The 19,824-nt window shown below is 44.9% G+C and overlaps 1 protein-coding gene across 1 annotated transcript in view; it reads right to left on the reverse strand.

Annotated features, from left to right (window-relative positions):
- Positions 1–1,254: 1,254 nt before the first annotated feature.
- Positions 1,255–19,824, reverse strand: part of LOC115144956 (A disintegrin and metalloproteinase with thrombospondin motifs 10-like) — a 56,460-nt gene continuing 37,890 nt past the window's right edge. The window contains exons 17-25 of the mRNA XM_029686125.2: positions 15,209–15,332; positions 11,956–12,036; positions 10,343–10,506; positions 10,110–10,236; positions 6,512–6,641; positions 6,060–6,264; positions 5,590–5,766; positions 5,151–5,325; positions 1,255–5,035 (exon numbers count right to left, since the gene is read on the reverse strand). Coding sequence (XP_029541985.1) covers positions 4,926–5,035; positions 5,151–5,325; positions 5,590–5,766; positions 6,060–6,264; positions 6,512–6,641; positions 10,110–10,236; positions 10,343–10,506; positions 11,956–12,036; positions 15,209–15,332 — 1,293 coding nt within the window. The 3' untranslated portion in view covers positions 1,255–4,925. The remainder of the gene's footprint in view (positions 5,036–5,150; positions 5,326–5,589; positions 5,767–6,059; positions 6,265–6,511; positions 6,642–10,109; positions 10,237–10,342; positions 10,507–11,955; positions 12,037–15,208; positions 15,333–19,824) is intronic.

The raw sequence follows: 19,824 nt of genomic DNA on the forward strand, positions 1-19,824 counted from the left end.
TTCATTTAAAAAAGTGTATATCAGTATAATGTATGCATGTATCACTACAAGGCCTAAAACAAGCAGGTTCTCATGAAAATGAAAGAATGAGGGATTGCTCTGACCTATGATTTCAACACTCATATTCCTCCAAATTTCAACTCGTTTCAAACTTCTAAATTATTAACAAATAATCTCCAATACACAATGTTGACTTAAATCTTTTTCATTTTAAAAAAGCGAGACATTTCATCAAGTTGAGTGTGTAATGTGTATTTAAATAGTTATATATACAAAATGTGATCTCCGTTAAATTGTGATCACAGTGAAATCACTAGGCCTGGTTCCTCTCTGCGCTTCTTCCAAGGTTCCTGCTTTCTAGGGAGTTTTTCGTGGCTTCTACACCTGCATTGGGGTTTTAGGGGTTTTAGGCCTGGTTTCTGTAAAGCATTTTGTGACAACGGCTGATGTAAAAGGGTTTATAAAATAAATTTGATTGACATATCATGGCCGGTGAGTCCAGTGACTAGACGCTGATTGGTGTCTAGTCACTGGAGTCAGATGTGAGGGAGTTGGTTGATTGCCACATCAGTGGGCCTCTAGGATTACGGCTGGGCTGGTGTTCACCCTTCCAGTTTGCTCGAGGGGGGGATCAGCTGTCTCCAGCCTTCCCTCCAGAAATATGCCTTCTGCTCCTTGTACTCCACAGTACCAAGATCAACCTTTTCCCACATGCTTGTCTTTGTCTCCTCAAGTTAATCACAAATGTTTTCCACATTGGTCAGAAAGTTCTCTCTTTTGTCCTTATCGGTGAACTTTCTTTCTAGATCAACATTTAGTTGTGTCACTTGATCTCTAGTCGTGCACAATGGTGCTGTCACTTCTTGTATGGTCAGTGCCATTAAATCAAACGAGCATTCATTAAGAATCTATGAGATACAGAAATAGATGGATAATCACTTAATGTCAGGGTTTAAAACAGGCAAATCTGTGGAGAGAGAGTAAAGCACACAATTCTCCATTATTAACAATGCGGCTATTTATTCACTGTAATATATTCATTTCAAAGGTTTTAGATGGGGAACGGGGGCATGTTTCTATAGTAATTAAAATACAGTACATATCTGTAACACATGTGAAAACAACAACAAACAAACAATATTATCCCTCTTATTTGATAAAACAGTTTGTCTCTGAGGTCACACCATGACCATGGACACAAATGGTTCAATTGAAGGCAAAACGTACATATTCAGACAGTCAAATACACTTGTTTCATTAAAACAGTTCTGTTATGTTATCGGTCAGATAGTGTAGCAAAGCATCAGGTAGTGTGCTGACAACCAGTTGTATCAGAAATTGTTAACAGATATGGGTCCCATACCCAGTTACTAAAGGTGGGGAAATAAATGTTTAACTTCTCTTCTCACAAACTGATATAGCACAACTGTGACTTTGGCACCAACCTCAAACAAAACCATTTTGGTAACACTTTACTTGACACCCGGCGTCATAACAAGGATCATATCCATGTCATATGTCAGAACAGCTGACATAACTTGTCATAGCCTGTCATAATATGGACATAACACTGTCATGACATATATTTAGACCTGTCGTGATATATATTGCGTTATTTTATGGCTGGTTATGACACCTACATAAGCGTGTCAAAACACACAAAACCTCCCACACAAGGCAAACATTCCATTACACCATAGCCTACGTGTCAACACTATGTTAATGTTATATATTTTTTGTTGTTGTAATTTACCATATTAAATGATCTTTGTAATTGCGCACACATTGATGCACCTACCCCATTGCTCTGTTGCTGATGACTGAGATGAATGCAGGACCAGATTTCAGGAGCAGGACAAGACACCCTCTTTTTGACTGATGACTGATAAGGGCATTTATGATTCTGATGGTCATAATGCTTCTTGACTGTGTCATAAAGTCTATATTCTTAGTCCTAATAAAGTGACACATGCTTCATGACAGTGTCATAAAGTGATTTAAAATATGATGAAAAAAACATGACTGTAAAGAATTTATTACGACAAAGGATTTAAGAAACAAACTTTCAAATGAAAGGAAACTTCTTGGCAGAAAATAATAATTTGAATAAACGTTGATTTTGACACTCTTATGTAGGTGTCATAACCAGCCATAAAATAATGCAATATATATCACAACAGGTGTAAATATATGGGTCATGACAGTGTTATGACCATATTATGACATTATTATGGGTGTCAAGTAAAGTGTTACCACCATGCAATATTCAACAGAATGATATCCAACAACGACAACAATTAGCTAAGAAATAGCACCATTCAGAAGCACCATCAGGAGAGTAATAGCAACCTAGTTACTCCAATAGAAATCAGTTCCTTCATTGAGAGCTGACATTAAGGGCTGGTTCTGAGTGTGAGCCCAGTAGATGGATGAATGTGTAAGAAGGCAGTTACTGTCCATGTAGCATATTAGAGATTGACGTAAACTGGTTGACCATTAAAGGCACAGTAGGAAGGCCATGCTATCAGAGAGAATGATCACTCAAGGCCAGGGTGCATGGGAGGGTCTCTGTTCCGATGTAATCAGAGGTGGGAGGTGGTTGACTCAGTGATGAACACTGTGTTTCCACTCACTGTATACGTGACTAATACAGACTACCATGTAGCATCGTTCACATTGAAGAGGCTACGGTAGCTTTGCCTGTATCTAAACATGCACAGTAAGTACTACAGTATGAGAGAAGTGTTGAGGTTCGCTGCTAGACGTGAACTGAACCGATCATTTACCCTCGCTGGGTCCCGTAAAATGGCAATACAGAGGCGAGTAAACTGTTATGAACATGGACCGGACCGTGGGTCGAGAGTGTTGAGTAGAGTCTTCAAGACAAGTCTCAAATAATGAACATACATTATCCCTATGACTAGTCAGACGTTGTGCAATTCAAACCCTTTTCAAAAAGATTTTGTTCTGAGACAAAGCATTGACAAGATAACTTAGAAGACCAAGTGAGTTGGCAACAGCCACCAGATAATAAACATTACATTGGGTAAGTGACAGTAAAGTAGCAGAACAGTTTCATTTGTACAGTGTAGATTTAGTGTACACATAGAACAACGTCTGTAAATATACAAGTAAAGGTCTGTATGGACATAGTGGCTCAGGGTAAGACTGAGCCACTGAATAAACAACAGAGAAACACAACTAAGCTGAACAATGTACTTTGGCCAGTCCTGTGGCCAGCATGGCAATAGTAGTAGCACCAAACCCTTAAAGGATATACACTACATTACCAAAAATATGTGGACACCTGCTTGTCGAACATCTCATTCCAAAATCACAGGCATTAATATGGTAATATGGAGTTGGTCCCCCCCTTTGCTGCTATAACAGCATCCTCTCTTCTGGGAAGGCTTTCCACTAGATGTTGGAACATTGCTGCGGGGACTTGCTTCCATTCAGCCACAAGAGCATTAGTGAGGTCGGGGACTGATGTTGGGCGATTAGGCCTGGCTTGCATTCAGCGTTACAATTCATCCCAAAGGTGTTCGATGGGGTTGAGGTCAGGGCTCTGTGCAGGCCAGTCAAGTTCTTCCACACTGACCTCGACAAACCATTTATGTACGGACCTCGCTTTGTGCACAGGGGCATTGTCATGCTGAAATAGGGCCTTCCCCAAACTGTTGCCACAAATCTGGAGGCACAGAATCCTCTAGAATGTCATTGTATGCTGTAGCGTTAAGATTTCCCTTCACTGGAACTAAGGGGCCTAGCCCGAACCATGAAAACAGCCCCAGACCATTATTCCTCCTTCACCAAACTTTACAGTTGGTTAGGTGCACTGGGGCAGGTAGGGTTCTCCTGGCATCCACCAAACCCAGATTTGTCCGTCGGACTGCGATGGTGAAGCGTGATTTATCACTCCAGAGAACGGCATTTCCACTGCTCCAGAGTCTAATGGAGGATAGCTTTACATCACTCCAGCCGACACTTGGCATTGCGCATGGGGTTCTTAGGCTTGTGTGCGGCTGCTTGGCCATGGAAACCCATTTCAAGAAGCTCCCAACAAACAGTTATTGTGCTGACGTTGCTTACAGAGGCAGTTTGGAACTCGGTAGTGAGTGTTGCAACCGAGGACAGATGATTTTTACTCGCTATGCGCTTTAGCACTTGGTGGTCCTGTTCTGTGAGCTTGTGTGGCCTACTACTTCACGGCTGAGCCGTTGTTGCTCCTAGACATTTCCACGTCACAATAAAAGCACTTACAGTTGACCGGGGCAGCTATTGCTGGGCAGAAATCTGACTAACTGACTTATTGGAAAGGTGGCATCCTATGACGGTGCCATCTTGAAAGTCACTGAGCTCTTCAGTAAGACTATTTTACTGCTGATGTTTGTCTATGGAGATTGCATGGCTGTTTGCTCGATTTTATACACCTGTCAGCAACAGGTGTGGCTGAAATAGCCGAATCCACTAATTTGAAGGGGTGTCCACATACTTTTGTATATATAGTGTACGTACATAGCAACAGAGAGATATCCCAGCAGCTCATCTGGTCTTCACAGCAGTGCCCCCAAAGCTGGTATAAGATAGGGCACTTTCAGAGTGCGGGATAAAAGTACAGTTCTCTCTCTCTCTCACCCTCCCGCCATCTACTTCTCTGTCCACGGATGTCAGGCAGGCTGCTCTGCGGTGCGTTGGCTGGGCCGTCCCTCCCCCCTGTGGAATGTGCAGCTCAGTGGGTCTGGTCTGGGCCCGCTAGGGTTGGCTCCTGGTCTGGTCTGGGCCCGCTAGGGGTTGCTCCTGGTCTGGTCTGGGCCCACTAGGGGTGGCTCCTGGTCTGGTCTGGGCCCGCTAGGAGTGGCTCCTGGTCTGGTCTGGGCCCGCTGGGGATGCCTCCTGGTCTGGCTCTCGGTCTGGTTCAGGGGTCAGTGTCCTTGGCAGGTCTTACAGCACATCTGTCTGAAGTAGGGGCGGCTGCAGAACTTAAACCTGAGCACCAGGGGGCAGTACGCCACTGTGTTCACATCTTTGCACTCTGGAAGGGAAAAATATATAAAATACTCAAATTAAAATAATGAACCACTTAGATGGATATTTAGCCTGCAGGAGAATACAGTGACAAGGTAATTAATAGAGAGTTGAACTTAGACCTTCAGGGTCACCCTCGGGGATGTCCAAGGGTAGGCTACTGAGGTCACATTTGCTCTTGCACTGTTGCATGGCTGCCGGGCGCTGGAGGTCTGGGCACTCATTGGACGGCTGGCCGGTTTGTGCGAGACACTGCACAGAGCGCTTCTCCTGACCCAGACCACACCTGGCCGAGCACTGACACACAACAGAGAGAGAGAGAGAGAGAGAGAGAGAGAGAGAGAGAGAGAGAGTCACCAAACTAGGAGTACACGCAAATAAGCCATAGCAAAGATGGATAATAGATCACTTTACAAATCTGAACAGGAATGATTAACATTGTCAAGTATTTTTTCCTCACTTCACTAGATCAAACAAGAGGACCTAGGAGGTATAGTTGAATGAGAGTAGTTCAATACATAGCAGAGCCCAAGTTAGTCCCAGCAAGCCCCCCAGCCTTACCTCTCCCCAGGGCCCTGTGACCCACATGGGTGGTGGGCAGCGCTGCAGGTTACAGCGCACCCTGGTGGTGGGACGCCCATGCTTGGGACACTGGGACTCTGGCAGTATGTCTCCACTCTCCCCACGCTTACACAGAAGGACACGGTGCCTGAACCCTGGACCACAACTGGGATTACACTGGGGGGGGGGGGGGAGAGAGAGAGAGAGAGAGAGAGAGAGAGAGAGAGAGAGAGATATGGGGCAGAGGTTATTCAAGTCTGAGAGCTCTAACCTCTACAGCCTCAGAGCACACCCGTACAGTACAAAGCCCAACCAGCAGGTGGAATTGATTACACACAGAAATGTTGCATAGGTACAGAAAGTGTTGAGGTCAGCAACTACTCACTTTTTTTCTTAAAATCTCTAGATTCCACTAGTTAGATTAAATACAAAATAGTAGGGTTAGTTTATGGGGGGTATTTTGGGTATACCTCTGACCAGTCCAGGGCCAGCCACTCGGGGGGGCAGGTGTGGTTGCTGCAGGGTTCAGTGAGAGGTGGTCGTGGAGGAGTACAGGCACTGTCGTCCTGGACCTTCTCCTCTGTAGGAGAGATCTTCCTCTTACACAACACCTCTCTGGTCCTCAAGCCCCCGTTACAGCTGCGACTGCACTCAGACCACACCCCAGACCACCAGCTGGGGGAGACAGACACCCGGACAGATCTTAGTCTAGCAGGATGCCTTACTGTCCCACTACACTACCACACACGTGCATACACACATAGACACACACACACACACACACACATACTTAAACTGCGTATATAGGTTAATTACGTTACCAGGTCAGAATTTTTAAAGTTGTAGCAACAGCCCTAGCAATGGGGGGGCTTCACACAGAGGAGCTTCACACAGGCCGTGGGACTGATACACTGACACTCACCTTGGGGAGCATGGCTCAGAGTTGCAGGCTCGCTTCTTGTCTTTGGGTTTGCTCTTCTTGTCACAGAAGTGGTTGTAGACCACGGTGTGATCCATCTGCTTCTTACACACGACCTGCTGGGTCTGACCACCTGACAGACAGAGGGAGGTTAGAACACTTTTAGAATATAGTCAGAACTCCTTTGGTCGTTCATCTGATGCAGCTCACACTGTGCCCTTCACAGTGTACAACTTGTACAAGCCCTCCTCCATTCACTTGTTTTGCTGACATAAGGTCAAGTAAATGTGCTTTTAAGCAAAGTAAATGAGTTCTTATCAGGCTAGCTGCTTTGGATCATTAACCCGCGACAGAAAGAAAGCAAAGTTTGCCTAAGACCCGCATGAACGCCTGCAGTTTCACCAACCCCACAGTACCTCTGTTCATGAACATTCCATTCCCATGTTTCCCCAGGGCCAGACCAACCCCACAGTACCTCTGTTCATGAACATTCCATTCCCATGTTTCCCCAGGGCCAGACCAACCCCACAGTACCTCTGTTCATGAACATTCCATTCCCATGTTTCCCCAGGGCCAGACCAACCCCACAGTACCTCTGTTCATGAACATTCCATTCCCATGTTTCCCCAGGGCCAGACCAACCCCACAGTACCTCTGTTCATGAACATTCCATTCCCATGTTTCCCCAGGGCCAGACCAACCCCACAGTACCTCTGTTCATGAACATTCCATTCCCATGTTTCCCCAGGGCCAGACCAACCCCACAGTACCTCTGTTCATGAACATTCCATTCCCATGTTTCCCCAGGGCCAGACCAACCCCACAGTACCTCTGTTCATGAACATTCCATTCCCATGTTTCCCCAGGGCCAGACCAACCCCACAGTACCTCTGTTCATGAACATTCCATTCCCATGTTTCCCCAGGGCCAGACCAACCCCACAGTCCCTCTGTTCATGAACATTCCATTCCCATGTTTCCCCAGGGCCAGACCAACCCCACAGTACCTCTGTTCATGAACATTCCATTCCCATGTTTCCCCAGGGCCAGACCAACCCCACAGTACCTCTGTTCATGAACATTCCATTCCCAAGTTTCCCCAGGGCCAGACCAACCCCACAGTACCTCTGTTCATGAACATTCCATTCCCATGTTTCCCCAGGGCCAGACCAACCCCACAGTACCTCTGTTCATGAACATTCCATTCCCATGTTTCCCCAGGGCCAGACCAACCCCACAGTACCTCTGTTCATGAACATTCCATTCCCAAGTTTCCCCAGGGCCAGTGTTACGTTAGGAAAACTCTGAAGCCACCATGTACCAGTGTGTGTGTGTCATGTGTATGTATGAGAGAGGGAATATGAGAGGGAATATGAGAAAGTGAGGGGTATGCACTGTGCACGTATTAGTATTTCTATTTATTATGGATCCCCATTAGCTGCTGGGGTTCAGCAGAATTAAGGCAGTTTATACCATTTTAAAACAATACACAGATTTCAGAACACACTGTGTGCCCTCAGGCTCCAACTCCACCACTACCACATATCTACAGTTCAAAAGCCCTGCACAGCAGCTAAATGGATCATTAGTCAAAAAATAATAAAAAGAATAATATGCTTATATTTGTCATGTTATACACTTGTACAAGCGTAAAAAAAAATTGTTTCTTGCTTAACCCAATTTCCCCCTGAGAATCGCGCAGGGAGTGGGTCACTGCCAGGGTTACCATTGTCCAGTGCCCCTAGAGCAATTGGGGTTAACCCTTTACACTCGTACCTGCCTACGGGTTAGAAATGGCAGATTTGGTCACTGATAAACGCCTAAATTGAACAGCATTGGCAGTACAGTAACATTCTATACACGACATCAGAGCTCTGGCTCTCCGCTTCACAGCTCTGTATGGGTTTTGACTGAAGGCCCTTCTGAACTTGAGCGCCGCACACGACAATAAATTGCCTAATCCCTCCCCCTAATTCGGCAACTTTTGAAAATGTTTTCTTGGCTGAGTGAGAGAAATGCTGTAAATGAAGAGGATTCAATTTATTTTGAAAGATGAGACGTTGAGGATTATAATAAATACTGCTTCGATATCATACAAGCTCATGGGCTCTCATGAAGTGTTTGTTTTCGATTTTGTGGCAGAACACCCTCGAGTCCAAATGTGCACTTCATATTTCCATATGATAAAACTCATGCTATATAGAGTGTCAGCGTTTATGATCACTACGTTTGATGTACAGTTACAAGATGACATGGTGTCATATCCTGTGTTGTTCTGAACAGAATGAGCCTATGTTTGTCTATTGTGAAGAAAATTTGCCACGGTGACCGATTTGCTGCTGAACACTCACCTGAACTCCATTCTATGCACACCACAATTACGATCCGTTTCTCTGAATTGCTCTTTGAAAGCCTGTAAGGTCATATTTTATAACTCAGCTTGTCATGTTGGCAATAGAACAAGCTTTCAAATTATGCCCACGGTAGGCCTGTGGCAGTCATAAAATTGTCAGTCAGTGATTGTCAAGCAAATAACTGACGGTCTCACGGTAATTGACCGTTAATTAACGTAAACACATTTAGCAACTCCTGGCTTCCACGAATAGCCTACAATCACTGATGCAGACCTTTGGAACATTAACATTTTATATGTGTGAAATTTGTTTTGATTTAGAATGGACCATTATCATGCACCTGTCTGGAAACAGGGGCAGAGGGAAAAAATACATGTCATCTATGCACTTAAATAGCGAATGGAGGACGCTTTCCCGTGGTTCATTTTCATGCCAGCCAGGTAGGCTACTCCTGTTGTAAAGAGAAGCAATGTGCTTAATATTAGGAAAGTTGAGAAATTAAATATAGTAGGCTTAGCCTGTAGAAAGCTGATAGGATCCTCCTCTTTTTAAGAGGCCATCACTCTGTTTTGTCACGTAATTGCATAGCCTATAGGAATGTTGCGCAACATAAGCACATGGGGTCTCATGAAGTGTTTGATTAGATTTTAGATGACATTTGCACTGATGTCAGAGTGATAGAGTGCTGAGTACCAGGCAGTTAGCAAGTTTGGTAGGTTACTAATAACCATCAGCAGCAACAGTTAGGAGAAGTCTAATTACCGTGACTAAACGGTCACGTGGAACTTGATTGCCTTCATGACTCATGACCGCAGGTGTGGCAGTAATACAGTCACCGTAACATTCCTATGCCCACCTAACCCAGACTGAGATTTATAAGGGCACAGCAACAGACTTGTAATTTTATTCTTCACCTGGTCAGCTACGAGATTTGAACCAGGGACATTTTGGTTACTGGCCAAACACTCTAATCTCGAGGTGACCTGCAGCTCAAGAATATGAAATTAATATTGGCTAAGAGATTTATCGGTATAAATATGGCTTTGTGTGTATTTATCAACCCTCAAAATCAAATTGAATCAAAGTTTAATGGTAGAATACACTGTTTAGCAGATGCCATAGCGGTTGCAGTGAAATGCTTATGTTACTAGCTCCTAATAATGCAGTAAAATCATCAATCAATCAATGAGTAGGGATAGAGCCAATGTATAGTACAGTAAAGAGTATTAGAGCCAGGAGTGGTTGTACCCCCAGCGCAGAGTGCAGAGCAGCGGGACCAGGATGTGTAGTGCCAGGCATATCCACTCAAAAGATTTCTGCTGACTGGAGGGTTGAAGCGGTAGTGGATCCCTGGGTTCTCTTCCCTCACCAGTACCTACACACACACACACACACACACACACACACACACACGTCACATATGTTGTCACATAGAATGATTAGCATAACAAACACAGTAACACACACAGCTAGCCCGTTACCATGACGATGATGGTCATGTTGGTGGGCCCCAGGGCCTCCAGGGTCTCAGGTTGGTCAGTGGGCCGGCGGTAGTGGAAGGTGGTCCCTGCGATGTCGAACCTACGAGGGGTGTCGATGGTCAGCTTCCCATTGATAAAGAACTGTTCTCCTTTACTCTTCAGCACTGAAGCAGAGAAGAAACGAGAGCATGTATAGGTCCACATGGAGAAGTGACGTTTTCAATTAAAATCACGGAAGCGGGGAACGGAAGCAATTTTCCCCCATTGAAAGCAATTCAGCCAAGCCTGATCTCAAGCAATAACGGCACACATAGTTTAAAATAATGTTTATAGCTCCCGTCCAAATGTTGTGAATGATATATAGTCATGTCATAGTCACCAGTCAACTCCATTACACTCAAAAATTACTTCAACTTAAACCAGTGAATGCTAGCAATGGCTAGCTATTCTACCACTCTGCCCTTATGAGTGATAGCATGCTAATAGCACACCCTGCACACAAATATGTATATATTTAAGGGGTATGCAGTAGGTTGATAAAAATATCGCCAAAGTACACTACATGGCCAAAAGTATGTAAGGCCTTACCCAAACTGTTGCTTAAAATTTGCAAGCACAGAATCATCTAGAATGTCATTGTATGCTGTAGAGTTAATATTTCCCTTCACTAGAACTAAGCCCGAACCAGGAAAAACAGCCACAGACCATTCTTCCTACTCCACCAAACTTTACAGTTGGAATGCATTTGGGTAGGTATGGTTCTCCTGGCATGCGCCAAATTTATATTTGTCCGTCGGACTGCAAGATGGTGAAGTGTGATTCATCACTCCAGAGTCCAAAGGCGGCTAGCTTTACCCCACTTCAGCTTATGCTTGGCATTGCGCATGGTGATCTTAGGCTTGTGTGTGGTTGCTCGGTCATGGAAACCCATTTCATGAAGCTCACGACGAACAGTTATTGCGCAGACATTGCTTCCAGAGGCAGTTTGGAACTCTGTAGTGAGTGTTGCAACCGAGGACAGATTATTTTTACCCGCTACGCTTTTCAGCACTTGGCGGTCCTGTTCTGTGAACTTGTGTGGCCTACCACTTCGTGGCTGAGCCGTTGTTGCTCCTAGACTTTTCTACTTCACAATAACAGCACTTATAGCTGACCTGGGCAGCTCTAGCAGGGCAGACATTTGATGAACTGACTTGTTGGGAAGGTGGCATCGTATGACGGTGCCATTTTTAAAGCCACTGAGCCCTTCATCAGCGAGGCCATTCTACTGCCAATGTTTGTCTATGGAGATTGTATGGCGGTGTGCTTGATTTGATACACCTCTCAACAACGGGTGTGGCTGAAATAGCCGAATCCACTCATTTGAAGTATGTTGCATCAGACATTTCATACAACATTCCCAGCTAATGAGAAAACAGCCATGGTATTTAATCTAAGAGACTGAACAATTCGGGCAGGTAAGTATTAGTCAATTATAATAACAGCATTGATGATGTGACGATGCACTTACATTTTAATTCCAGTTTTGAGAGTCCGAATGCACACTAGAGAATAGAACATGAGTCATAACAGTATAACACATTGCGTGACACAGAAGAGACATGAACTCTCACCTAGGAAGTTGAGGGAGACGTTGAGCTCCTGGATATGAATGAACACGGATCCTTTGGGGATTCTGACCACCTCTTCATAACCTGGGAAGGGATCACACACACACACACCCACACACACACAAAGAAAGAAGAGAAAGGCAAGAGGTGGAGGTTTTATTCACTGACATACTGGAGGGAGAATGATGTATAAGTAGTGTTTTACTCTGTGGGACTTCAATGGAATAAGCAGAGCCTTTCGGATTCCAACCAAATTCCTGGGCAACGTTCAGCTCCTCTGCTAGAGTACAGTAACCATGTTTGAAGCCAGGCTGTGCTGTCCAGCCAGCCACCACAGCCCTGTAAATAACTTCAGCCTTGCATAAAAAAAACAGAATAAATAATTTAATAATCCATTCCAATGGTGCGACCGCTGAGGAAAGGAGAGGCTTGGCTTTTGACCCCTCTCTGGAGTAGCAGTCGGTGCTGTGAGTAATTTCAGTAACCCAGCTCTGTACTTGCGGTTCCTGGCGGCCGGAGAGGGAGAGGTTTTTCTGTTAACAATCAGGGGCCTGTGTGGTAAACAGAGAGCCAAAGAGCAATAAACCCCCAGCCCTTAACCCCTGAGTAACCCTCCACCACTGCCAGAGTTACAGACTGCACAGACTGCGAGAGAGAGACAGAGAGAGAGAGAGAGAGAGAGAGAGAGAGAGAGAGAGAGACAGAGACAGAGACAGAGACAGAGACAGAGAGACAGAGAGACAGAGAGAGAGAGAGGAAGAGAGAGAGAGATATGGGGGGGTTGAGAGATGAAGAGCAGGTAGACTACACAGATGGAAAGGAGAAAGAGAAAACCTAGAAAGATAGATGAGAGAGAACAGCTGACAGAGAGATGGAGGAGGTGATAACTCAGGTGAGAATGCAGACACCAGATGGGAGTAGTAAGGTTGCAGAGGCACAGGAGAATATGGCACCATCATCACTCTTAGGTGTAAATCACTAGATAGAACAACCTGCCCAGAACACCAGCCCAGAACAACCTGCCCAGAACACCAGCCCAGAACACCAGCCCAGAACAACCTCCCCATAACACCAGCCCAGAACAACCTCCTACGAACAACCTCCCCAGAACACGAACACTTGCCCAGAACACCTGCCCAGAACACCAGCCCAGAACAACTTCCCCAGAACAACCTCCCCAGAACACCAGCCCAGAACAACCTCCCCAGAACACCAGCCCAGAACACCAGCCAAGAACAACTCCCCAGAACACCTGCCCAGAACACCAGCCCAGAACAACCTCCCCAGAACACCAGCTTTGCTGCTTGGTTAGTGCCTGACAACTAACCCTATTTAAACCCTCCTAGGAGTGAGGATTGGTCTGAGCCTCAGAGACATAAAAAAAAACCTGTAGACATGACTGAGCACTCTGTGGCTCATAAATCAGCCCAGACCCAGAATAGACCTGTCAGGCGGTCGGGCAGGCTGTAGGCCCAGGCTGAGATGGCCATTGTGGTCCCAGCCACTGAGCTGCGGCCACCTCAGGAGGGTGTGTCCACTCTGAGGGTTCCAGAGGGGGGAGGTAGATGGGTGGAGGGAGGAGAGCTGCTGCTGTCGTGGAGGGAGAGGGCCTAGAATAGACCTGTCTGGCTCCGCAGTCGCAGGGCTACCACAACCCACACTGGCTGAACTTCACCTAAAATTGTCTGCCACGTGCCCACCTGCAATCCCCCCCCCCCCCCGAGCGGGTGCAGGAAAAACCCACTCACCCCTCCCTCATGGTCCCCTTATTATTAGAGCATATTTAGCTCCCGAGTGGTGCAGCGGTCTAAGGCTTTGCATCTCAGTGCTAGAGGCATTGCTACAGACCCTGGTTCGATCCCGGGCTGTATTACAACTGGCTGTGATCGGGAGACCCATAGGGCGGTGCACAATTGGCCCAGCGTCGTCCGGGTTAGGGGAGGGTTGGCCGGGGTTAGGGGATGGTTGGCCGGGGGTAGGGGAGGGTTGGCCGGGGGTAGGCCGTCATTGTAAAATAAGAATTTGTTCTTAACTGACTTGCCAGGTTAAATAAAGGTTCAATAAAACAAAAAATAAAAGAAGGCATAAGGTTTATGCAGTATCACGTATGACCCACGGCTCTATAATTGGACAGAGGACCACAAGCCTTCCAACCGTCACTATGATGGAATGATGGAACCGAGACCTCGGGAGTGTCTCCTGATCAGAACTGAGCAGCTATAGGCTGAGCCTTCCTCAAGCCCTCGACAACCGCTTGGTTTTCTAAGAGACTCTGATGGTTAATTCTGTGTCATCTGGTTGGGCTGTATCAGTTTTCCCCTGACTTGCTTCCACAGAATTCATCACGAACCATTAATCACGGCCAAAGTGTTTAGACTGGAATAGGTACCGGAAAAAAAGGTCATTCTGCACCTACAGGAGGGAGGGAAGGGGGGCAGGGCAAGGCATGTGCACTGTAGATATTCACCAGTAACTCTATATAATTAACTGTTAGATTAAGTAGCTCATGCAACTAGAGAGCTCGCATGTGAACAGATAATTATACATTACTTTCAGAATGTCTGAGGACTCCTAACTCACATTGCAAGGCAGTAGTCCAACACATATTTAGCTTGTGTCAGAATCCAAATGCACAAATGCATGCACGCGTTGTTAGAATTTCCATAAAACAATTAGGTTGCATAATCTCTCTTGTGGATGCCTCAAACGTAACTACATCTCATTCTCAGAACGTTGCTGGAGCTCCCTGGTCCAAAACACAGGCCCTTTCTTCTTTGACGTTTTATTTGTGTTTTTCAGTCCTATTCCCCAGTCTAATTGAGGTACAGTATGTGCTATTGGCCTGTTCTAGAAGTGGTGTTGGAGGGAGTGGAGCGTGCGAGGAGAGAAACGCAGCAATCGGGGTTTTTTAAAAGGAGAGACGTGTCCTGCTACCAAGGCTTGGAAAAGAACAGTCCCCTCAGTGTCTGTCAGTCCATGCCTGCCCTGCCCGAGAGAGGGGCCCACCACCACCCCCCCAGCCCTGGGCTCTCTGAACCCCCCACTCCTCAGCCCACAACCCCCTTACTCAGAGAGTTATTGATACCTCCTGCCACTACTGTAACTGTGCTCACATACTGTTCTGTATGCTGGGGTTTATAGTGTAACTCTTACTGTAGAGACCACCATAGTGCAGTAAGCTTCAAAGAACAGGATTAAGATTTCTTCCTAGCAGTATTGTGGTGAAGGGACTCCTGCTCTGTATATCACACCGTACCTCCTTCAGGCAGGGAGTCATTGAAGAGGCCCTCGATGGCCTCACAGCTGCTCCCGTCACCCCCGCACATCCGGCAGCGGTCCTCGCGCACGTCCGAGCTCAGGATCCGGTCACAGCCCACGTGCTGCAGGGAGACAGACAGGGGTCACAGGTCAGAGGGAGCAGGCAGAAGGAAAACAAAGGGACACAGACACAACCACTAGCCTCTATAGAGAGAATAGCACACAGCACATAGTACTTTCAGCAGCAGAAGTGAGGCTGATTGCAATGTTTCCCAGGTGCCTAACTAAAACACTGACACCACAGGATGCCAGGAAACGTTCCTAAAACACAACCTGTACTACCAACAGTCGGTTCAAGCCAACATAAACACAAATGTAGGTCTAAATTGACTCCTGCGCTGTACAGTAACTCTAACATGTGAATGGATGGATAGAGCAACCCTGGGGCACTTCAAACCCTGTTGACCCAGGCAGGTCTTAGTTCCATTAACTACCAATGTGGAAGCCATTTCCCCTTAGTAATGGGAGGACAGACACTTGTTCCAAGCCGGGCCCCAGCCCTTCAGACTGCTAGACTCTGGGCTCTGGGACACGTCCCCTGGTGAGCCTGGGCCAGGCCAAGCAGCCTACTTCAGCCTGCCCATGTTAGGAACATGTGTTATTTGAGCGACCACTAAACGCCATATGTTTCCAAGCCCACATCTTTCTCTCGCTGTTCCCTCTCTGTCTCTCTTGCCTCAAATCAAACTCTCTGGATCCTGCAAACAATTCTTACATTTTTATCCTCACTGTTTTCGTCTTTTTATGTTCACAATATATATAAGAAAAAGATGGGGCAAAGAAATAGGGAGATATATAATAAACTGTGAGAAATAATGAAAGAGAGTATGATGCATCGTAACTTTACCCCTATTTACAAGTACAAATGACCTCGACTAACCTGTACCTCCGCACATTGACTCGGTACCGGTACCCCCAGTATATAGCCTTTTTATTGTTATTTTATTGTGTTACTTTTTATTTTATTTTGTACTTTAATTTATTAAGTAAATACTTTGTTAACTCTATTTCTTGAACTGCATTGTTGGTTAAGGGCTTGTAAGTAAACATTTAACGGTAAGGTCTACTACACCTGTTGAATTCGGCGCATGTGACAAATAACATTTGATTTGATTTGATAAGGAAAGAAACAGAGAGAGCTAGAAAAAGAGCCAGATAAGAGAGATGAGAAGTGAGAATTCCAGAATAGGAGAGACCCAGAGAGAGACAGAGAGAGTAAGAAACACAGAGAGAGAGAGCGAGAGCGCGAGAGAGAGAGAGAGAGAGAGAGCAACAGAGGGAGGGATAGAGGGAGAGTGGCCAGCGGCTGCTGTGAATGTGTGTAACAGCCAGCAGTGCAGACAGCTGAGCTGGTGGGTCACTGAGTTCCTGCTGCACACAGAACAGAACAGGGCAAAACAGAGGAGAGCAGGAGAAGAGAAGAGAGAACAGAGCTGAGCTGTTGATAAACAGGCTTCTCTCTGAGTCTGGACAAGCCCAGAGACTCCACTCCCAACCCCTCCATGTGCCCAGGCCCTGAGACTGCTCCAAACAAAGCACAAGAGAGCAGAGTGATGGACGTTCAACTGCCTAATGAAATCCAGCTCTGCTCCACATAGCTGCAGGAAGCCACAAAACAACAATTCAGATGTTTTGTGGTTTGGTGTCATTCACTGCAGCAAGTGTATCTTGTTTTTTCCTCCTCCCCTCGTGGCCCAAAGCCACTCCGCTTCTTGACAGGCTCTGAAGCCATCCAAACACAACAGGACGGGGGAATAATTGGCATTGTTTGTGTGAGCAGTGAGCACCACCATCTGAAAGGGACTACTACTTCAGGGAAAATCCATTTGAATTCAATCACTTTTTGACAGAATCCCTTTTGATTTAAACAAAACTTTCCAGACATGTTTGCCCATGGAAGAAGTGGTCAGAAAGTGACATTTTGGACCTGAATGACAAAACATTCAGGAGATAAAGATGCTCCAACCATACCATGAGACATCCATGTCTTCATCACTGGAAAAGATAATCAGTTGAGTTTTATATAATTTAAAAGCTTACAAACAGTGTTGTCAAGCTATTTTATTATTTCTTGAAAAACATTAGGAAAAAAATATTTTTTTTGTGTAGTATTTAAACCTTTAACGCCAATATTTAAAGTGACGTTAACCACAGATTGTATAAAATTGTTGGAGTTTAAACCCTATTTCCCATCATCTAAGTTTTTGTGTTTTGCCGGTTGAGACACAACATGCTCTTGAATACAGGTCGGGTGTCATTTCAATAATAGAAATAGAATTAATAGAATGGACCTATCCCTTTAGACCACTGCAATTTAGTTGGTACACCATTGGAATGTGAATTGAACTTTTACCTTCTAATTACTACCAGAAAGAGGACTGCTGATCCACCTACCATCAAATGTTAACTGAAATGGTTATGTATATTCTATTGTCTATATTTCTATGATTTCAATAGGTTTCCTATGGAAGATTGACAGTATAACTTAAAACAACAGATATTCCCATTCAAGTCAAGATTCTCTGTGTGGAACTCCAACCGTCTTTGTGGTACCTCTAGTCTCTGGCAGCGATTGGAACTGCTGATCTGCGGTCAAGAACAGAGTTCATCTCAGCCTATGCTGCCCTTCAGTCACTAGACTTTTTGGCCCTGATGGAGACATGGATCAACCTAGAGAACACTGCTACTCCAGCTGCTCTCTCTTCATCTGATTACGTTTTCTTTCATAGTCCGAGAGCATCTGGTCATCGCGGTGGTTGCACAGGGCTGCTCATTTCTCCCTCACTCACTTTTCCATCTTGTCATTTTCATTCTATGCTGTTGTGGTGACCGTATTACCGCCAAACCAGCACTCATGAGTCATGACCGCAGTAAAATTCTACATGACCATTGAGTCATGATAATATCCTTTTATGCAGTCAGGACACGTGTTTGTAGTATCCAACTCCTGGTACTCAGGGCTCTATTGTCCCTCCAGCAGGTCCTAATGGCCTGGTACTCAGGTCTCTATTGTCCCTCCAGCAGGTCCTAATGGCCTGGTACTCAGGGCTCTATTGTCCCTCCATCAGGTCCTAATGGCCTGGTACTCAGGGCTCTATTGTCCCTCCAGCAGGTCCTAATGGCCTGGTACTCAGGGCTCTATTGTCCTTCTAACCACTCTGACATCAATGCAATAAAAAAATCACATCAAACACTTTTCATCAAAACAGTATTGTGGTTTCAAAACTCACCTCACTGTATTCAACAACAGGTTGAAACTGAGTGGAAAACATGATCATTGTGGATGTTGTTTCAAAGCCTAACACAACAAAATGGCCAGCGCTTTGTAAGGTGAAGATTCATTCAAAACACAATACACATATTAGAGCTTATACATATGCAAAGTTCTATATGAGCCCAAGTCTGAAAAAAACAACATAATTAAAATAATGATTGTGGAGTTCGTTATACAATACATAGCCTACCGCATATTACGCCCCCTATTTATACTTTTACTTTTGATACTTACGTACATTTTAGCATTTACTTTTGATACTTAAGTATATTTAAAACCAAATACTTTTAGACTAATTTAATGAGTGATTTCACTTTAGTAATTTTCTATTAAGGTATCTTTACTTTTACTCAAGTATGACAATTGGGTACTTTTTCCACCACTGCATACAGGGCAGAATATCACCTGTCACGCAGTGAGAGGCTTGGTTGATGTGGTTGATGCACTGAGTTAAATAACCGGACTGGAGTACCTGAACTAACAGACAGGTCTTTTTTTCTCCTGCTCCTGTTCATGCCCATTTGATAATGGGCCATTCTAAATCCAAACTAATTTAACATATTAGTAAAGACAATATTGCATTGAGAATAGTTTGATGGGTGATAATATGGTCACCTGATTAGAGAACAGTGTGTGCCGCCTGAGGCAACGAACACAGCTCAAGCTTTTTTTGCAATTTTCTGAAATCATCAATAGCCTTTACTCGCATCATGCAGTCCATATACAGTATGTTTTGATTTTCTAAGTCATTCTAAGGTTTGTATCATTAACATCTAAAGTTGTCAAATAACTCTAAATCTAGTGTAGCCTTTAGGACCTGTTTCAAATCATCACTTTTACGTTCACCATTCATTCGACCTTCATATGCCTTCATTCGACCTTCATATGCCTTCATTCGACCTTCATATGCCTTCATTCGACCTTCATATGCCTTTATTCGAACTTTATATGCCTTCATTCAACTTTCATACTCGCTCCGGAATGGGAAAAACATCATTTCTATTTTATTCAGCTAAGTTAAATTATATTTTTCGTACTATAACACAATGACACAGGACTTATAAGCATATCTTGTCAGCTAAAGGACCAAGCCTACAGCCTATATCATGGTGCATAGCCAGATAACATACACAAGGCCAAATCATATTCTGTTCATCTGAAATACATCTGAAATATTTATTGTTATGGTGTATATTAAATAGATGTATTAGACTGGTCAAAATGTACATGTTCCAAAGGCACACAGCAGCAGCTTGTGTGTGTGTGTGTGGGCCTAGAGA

The sequence above is a fragment of the Oncorhynchus nerka genome, linkage group LG17, assembly GCF_034236695.1.
Source record: "Oncorhynchus nerka isolate Pitt River linkage group LG17, Oner_Uvic_2.0, whole genome shotgun sequence".
NCBI classification, from domain to species: domain Eukaryota; kingdom Metazoa; phylum Chordata; class Actinopteri; order Salmoniformes; family Salmonidae; genus Oncorhynchus; species Oncorhynchus nerka.